This window comes from Curcuma longa, chromosome 11, assembly GCF_044706935.1.
Source record: "Curcuma longa cultivar G26 ecotype Majalengka, Jawa Barat chromosome 11, ITB_CL_G26_1.1, whole genome shotgun sequence".
NCBI classification, from domain to species: domain Eukaryota; kingdom Viridiplantae; phylum Streptophyta; class Magnoliopsida; order Zingiberales; family Zingiberaceae; genus Curcuma; species Curcuma longa.
Window position 1 is genome coordinate 8,871,660 of NC_133871.1, and position 6,425 is coordinate 8,878,084.

Genomic DNA, 6,425 nt, shown 5'->3' on the forward strand with positions numbered 1-6,425 from the left:
GCATTTAGATGGTTTGCAAAACATTCCGTTCGCCGGAGGACAAGACACTTGACTAGTCGTTAATCTAGTGAATGCGATATCTTCCTCAGCTCCGCCGCGTGCTCCTCCAGCAACGTCACAACGGCGTTGACTCCTCCCCCGCCTTCCACCGCCGGCAGAAATATCACCAGCCCCTCCCACGGCACCCACGTCGGCAGGAAGCCGCACAGCCTCCCTCCGCCGCCGAAATCAACCTCCTCGAAGCCAAACCTGAGCCAGCTGTCCACCTCCAGCTCCGGCGACACCACGTTCCCCTCGTTCGCGTCGTACACCGGCACCAGTTCCTCCCTCCCCTGTTTCCTGAGCACCTCCCCGAAGTCCACCACCGACTGGAAGTACCTGCCGTCCACCCTCCTTATCGCCTCGTGCACCACCTCCGCCGCTCGCTCTGTGCCCCCCTCCACCAGCTGCCGCGCCGCCATGGCTGGGTACGCGTTCAGCACCAGATTTCCGAAGAACTCGCTCGGCACCGGCGGCCGCATCCGCTGCCTTCCGTTAACCGTCACCCGTATCATTGTCTTGACGTCTTCCTCGAGGCCCCGCGCCTCCGTGATCCGGCGCCACAGATGGCCCAGCAGCGTCTCGAACGTCGTCAGCTTCTTGTTCCTCATCTCTGCTTTGAGCTTGGCGAGGAACTCGCCGGTGTAGTAGAGGAGTACGTTGGTGATCCGGCTGGGGTCGACGCTGTTACGGTACGAGTCGGCGAAGTCCTTGATGCAGCCGTCGCTCACGAACTCGACGTCCCAGTGGTCGAACTCGCACGCCGGCGGGGAGCGCGGGCGGAGCCAGGACCGGTCGTGGAGCGGCGGCGGGATGGGCGCGCCGCGCGCGGCGCGGCCCCAGGCCGCGAAAAAGGCCCCCATGGACTGGCCGTCGGCGACGCGGTGGTGCGCTGTGGCGGCGGCCACCAGGCCGCCGCACGGGAAGCGGTTGAGCTGGATCTGAAGCACGTGGCGGACGGGGCCGTCGGTGGGCGGGTGGAGAAGGAGGAAGTCAGGGGAGGGTTTAAAGGGGAGAATATCCGCCAGCTCGACACCGTCGACGGTGGCCTCGACGACGAGGGCGCCGGAGCCGGGGAGGTGGAGGTGGGTGGGGGAGAGGCGCGCGGTGAGTAGGGGGAAGTGCAGAAGGGCGATGGAGAGCGCATGGATTAGCTGGTGGTTGGAGGGGACTGGGGCGGAGAAGGCAAACAGAACGGCGATGTTGATGTTGGACGCGAAGCGGTCGAAGATGGTAAGCGGTATTTCCCTGGAATCGCCGGCGCCGGCGGGGTGGCTCATGACGGTGGTGGTTCTCTGCACCTGGACTTCCATGCCGAGCTCAGCCTCTACCTGCAGCAGCTTCGGCCTGCTATTTATAGCAAGTGCACTGCAGCAGCCACCGTCGCGTGCGACTGCCACGCCTTATATTAGAAACGCTATTTTTCAAAATATCACCCAATATTTATGAATTTTTCAAAATACTTTTCCAAGTTTTAATTTATATGTATATATATTTCTCGCACATTCTTCTAATAAGTCCAAATGAAGGAGTAGGTTGGGGATCGGATGACCTCTCCCAATTGCAACTTGCAATTTACAAATTTTTGGGTAGAATTTTACAATTTTTTTAGGTGAAATTAATTTTGCATGCATGGTTGGTCGATGCAGGTACGTGGAGGCACTCTGAGCACCGTATGACGGTGTGTGTTTACGGCGAGCACTGACATTTGTCTACTGGCGTTGACTTTGTGGTCAAACACATCGACTCTGACGTGCATCGCATTGCGCAGAGAAGATAGATAGATAGATAAGGGTGAAAACACAAAAAGGCACCTGTTTTTTTATTTATTATTAAAAATATGTTTCGTTTTACTTTTTAAAATTATCTTTACGGTATAATATGAATATTTCAACTATTAATATAAATAAATTATATCATAATAATTATAGTTCATAGTTAATATAATATAAATATTTAAATTTTAATTAATATTAAAATAGCGTTCGCCGATGCAGGTCGATTTTCTTTAGGTGAATCAAAAGGTTTTATTATTATTAAAATAGCGTATCAATTTTAAAAAATATTAAACTGTCAAAATTAGGATCAAAATTGTTTGTTTGGTTCGCCCGAACCGGTTTCATAGTCCGCCGGCCCATTTTTGAATTCTTACTTCTTAGCGGCATTTAGCTCCGAACGAACACTGCAGCAAATCTGGTCCGCCCATCGTCGCTTTAAGATTCGCAATACGGAAGGCTGGATACCACCTCCCTCTTCTCTTCTTCCCCAAAAGCGGAGGACGACGAAAACGGCAAAACCCTTCATTCCTTTGCCCTCCTCTCCGCGGTGGCGTCCTTCCTCTCGCATCTCCCTCTCTAATCCCTTATTGCCATGGCGAGGGCGAAGCACGTCTCCAACCGACCCTCCAGTCGCCCTCGGAAGCGTCTCCAGTTCACCGGATCTCCCGTCGCCAGGCGGAAAGCAGCAGGTCTTCCAGTTCACCGTTCATTCTGTCTTTTCGTTGATTTCGTTTAACTTCTTACATCTTTCGTTACTTTCTCTTCCTGTTGACAGCTAGTGCGACCGCAACCGCGACCCCATCTCGTTCTGTTCCTGTGTGCTTCTAACTGTTCTTTGTTTTTACTCCCTACGTTTTTTTTTCATGGGTTTTAGCTTTTATTTCGTTGTATGTGTTTGTGAATTGTTCAACCACAGAGGGGCACGGAGACCAGCTCGGAGGATGCGGATCAAGGTTCTCACTTTTTTTTTACTTAATTTGATCCCGAGAGCCCTCCATCTTTTTCCCATTGGTGTTCATCCTTGATATTCGCTTGATTGTAATACCTACTTTGAAAAATAAATAATTTTTTACTTGAACGATAAAGTTATATTTTTTTTCCTTGAAATGCGAATGAATTTAGGAACGCAGAGGAAGACGGAGAAGCGGCGTCGCCGATTTAGACCTGGAGTAGTGGCCCTACGAGAGATTAGGAAGCTTCAGAAGTCGACAAAGCTGCTAATTCCTTTTGCTCCATTTGCCAGACTTGTAAGTGCCATCAAAATGCATTTAGGAGACTGTTATTAGCTGCTCTTTTGAGGATTTGTGATTTGAGGTTCGTTAAGGCTGCTGAGTTTTGCTTCTCATGATGTCTGTTGTTGTACATAGGTTAGGGAGATCACTGGTTTTTATACTAGGGAAGTAACTAGGTGGACTCCTGATGCTATGCTTGCGCTTCAAGAGGTATTTACCTTTAATTCTTTACTTACATTTTTCACTTGTTTCCTCTGATTTGTTCTGAGATATTTAGTCAGATTTTGTAGATACTTTTACCTTAAATGATTGATTGAAAATTAATTGTTATAAATGTGGGTTTATTTCATGTTACAAAGACCAATCAACATAACATAATCAAACAGCATGGCACAGAAAAGACTTAAGTAAATTGCCTCCAAATTTAAACTACTTTTATTTGGCCAAGTCTAGGTTAACAATCAATCAATTGAATTTATTTCCATCCTATTGGAGTTACAAAAACCAAAAGGATAGTTAGGGGAGTTAGGGCATATGCCTATTATACCTTATCATGTATGATTCAAGGAGAACTCATTCTACTATAAAGTAAAACCTTTTTCTTTTGTGATTGTATCACTCAGTCTCTATTTTCTTTTTACATGAGGATCATGTTGGGAACTATGCTAGAATAAATAATGGGTGCTAAAGATGCCAGATTTGACTAAACATGGGTGGTTTAGTACCTTATATTGTCAGGTTTCTTCTTGAAGTAGCCCTTTAAGCCAAATTCAAACCCCAGTTTGGTTTCTATATTATCTTTTGCTACTTCTTTCTTTCCTTTTTTATTTATTTATTTTCCTTTTTGAAAAATATATAACTAAGGGTTCTATTTCTATCTTTTGCCTATTTCCTAGTTAGATAATGTGGCTGCAGTATCCAGTTCTTTCACATTAGTTTGTAAATTGGAGGTACTATCTGCATTCTTTTGGGAAAACAAATGCTGTTGGTGTGCTTTGATCTTATCAAACTTTCCAATTGTCTTTGCCATAAAAATTTATTATTATTATTATTATATTAGCTATACATATTTCTTTTAAAATTTCTATCAGACACATTTTCAATTGAAAACGTAGATTATATTTTCCAAGCAAACATGCATACAGATATACCGATGTAGATTATTTTTTTCCCCAACAAACACATAAATATATGGACTATTTATAGTAACAGTTTCAGAACTAGATAAAGATTCTCTTCCTAACTTGACTTCTATGCAACTTTGGTCCTTTTGTTTCTCCTTTCACCCTTTGAGAAGTTATGAAATTATTATAAAAACTTTGTTTATGCATCTGGTTTGCTTATTAGTTGTTCAAATTATTGTAGGCAGCAGAATGCCACTTGCAGGCCATGTTTGAAGATGCATACCTATGTTCGCTACACTCAAAGCGTGTTACTCTTAGTAAGTTATATTAGCAAGTATTAGACTATGTTTCGTCTCATTTCTACTATATAGGATGAAAATTTTCATTCTAGAAAATGAAAAAATATAACTTTTCATAAATGAATTTTTATATCATCCAAGCAGGATGTTTCCTTAAATTTGTTTGATTTTTAGCAAACACCGAAGGAATGTAGTTGGGTAAGTCCAAATGAAAGTTTGTTCTACTAGTATGTTCTCAAAGCACCATCAATATGGTGATTGTGGTTTTTTGTATGTTTGAATTTATGGGACCTCATGGTTGCTTATCTCTTTAAAAAATTTGAGGGTTACTCTAGGGAAAGCATTGCAATTTGTTCTACATACTAACACTAAAATACCAGATTCCATAAAGTTGACTAGTTGAATTATGAGATTCGATGGCCTACTTGAGTTACAATAAACTTTCATGGACACAAGTAATTCCCTAGTAAAAATGAGTTTCACAATTTTTATAGAACTAGTTACAAAGTGATTGCATTACAGTATATGATTATTCAGGTACCAATGGAATAAGCAAAGAAGTTGGCTCGAAACTTTTTACGTTCTATTTAGTTACTGATAGTTAGTTAATTGAAGAAGTAATTCTCCTTTCTCTTAGTTTTGCTCCGATCTCCTTATGGATTTTCTCGTATTTGGTTGCAGTGCAAAAAGATATACAGTTAGCTAGGCGCATAGGAGGAAGGCGGCACTGGTGATATATAGGCCAAAAGGCAAAGCTAATCTGCCATTGATGGAAGCTGTGTATTCTAGTTTGAGCAAGTGGCATTGTGTTGTGTAGCTCTTCGAGCAGCCTTTGCTCCGAATGATTTCCGATACATTTGTAAGTGTAGCTGATGTGTATTTGCAGGAGCACTGCATTGAATTCACATACTGAAACTTCTAATTATCGATTCATCTATCTATGAGTTAGCCATTGAGGACTGTTGCAATGTGAAACTTTCCATCAAACATTGGCTAATTATACTCTCAAGTGGCCTCACTGTTGGTTTAATTGATCTCTTTCTGGTTTAGTTTTTGCCTTTTGTGGTTCCATTCTTTTTAGACTTCTCCTTATCATGCTCTTCTTTTATAGAAAAATGCAAATGCCAACTAAGTTAGATTTTCCTTTTTGGATATGTTTAGGATCAACTTGTTGAGTGAAGGTGAAGAATGGTGCCTTTCCTCTTCTGAAAATAGAGTAGCACCAAGGGCTTAAGCTTTAAAGGTGCTCGGTTCAAATTATAGCCTATTGGTGTTTTACTCGAGGTCAATAATATTTTTTTTATTATCCAATGAAATGTCTAATGAAAAAATGATAAATCCCAGTCAGTCTCATAGACTCAGTCCCTTTGATTGCGTTCCCTATTTGCAAGAATTTTTCTCCAAATACGGTCGGTTACAATCCGGTCCACCGTTGCACCATTGAAATGTCTAATGAAGCTAATAATATTACTAGTGAAAGTATTTTACACGTGGACTTTGAATAGTTGAGATAAACAACAATCATAAATGGTTGGACTATGAACAATAAATTTGAATAGTAATGTTGGAGAAGTATTAATTACATGAATTTGATGTTTCATCTACTATTTTTATCATTTCCTTTACGTTTATAATTTTCTCTCGCTCCAAATAAATAAGACTAAAAGATTTTTTTTTGACAATTTAATGATTTAGTAAAATATGATCGTCTTTCTATATTTAAAGGTTTACTCTATCCATTTAAAAATTCATTACCATCAATTGTCGAATTTAGATACAAAGATATGAATATATTAAAAAAATTTTAAGAGTATATTAATTTTAATTTAAAATGATTTAAAATTATCTAAGTTTATCATCTAATTTAGTCTTATAAAAAATTGATAAAATTTATCATAAATTTATTATAAAATATAAAATAATAATATTTATTAATCAATATCACTAATGAAT

General features: G+C 41.0%; 2 protein-coding genes across 2 annotated transcripts; one reads left to right on the forward strand and one right to left on the reverse strand.

Annotated features, from left to right (window-relative positions):
• Positions 1-59: 59 nt before the first annotated feature.
• Positions 60-1,352, reverse strand: LOC141837845 (tryptamine hydroxycinnamoyltransferase 1-like). Its single transcript, XM_074725217.1, has one exon. It carries the CDS (start codon positions 1,350-1,352, stop codon positions 60-62), a length of 1,293 nt encoding a protein of 430 aa, XP_074581318.1.
• Positions 1,353-2,375: 1,023 nt separating this feature from the next.
• LOC141836896 (histone H3-like centromeric protein CENH3) lies at positions 2,376-5,243 on the forward strand. Its single transcript, XM_074724361.1, has 7 exons — positions 2,376-2,506; positions 2,593-2,633; positions 2,734-2,770; positions 2,940-3,064; positions 3,185-3,259; positions 4,415-4,490; positions 5,154-5,243. The coding sequence occupies exons 1-7, from the start codon at positions 2,410-2,412 to the stop codon at positions 5,204-5,206; spliced, it is 504 nt and encodes a 167-aa protein (XP_074580462.1). The 5' UTR covers positions 2,376-2,409; the 3' UTR covers positions 5,207-5,243.
• Positions 5,244-6,425: the final 1,182 nt, after the last annotated feature.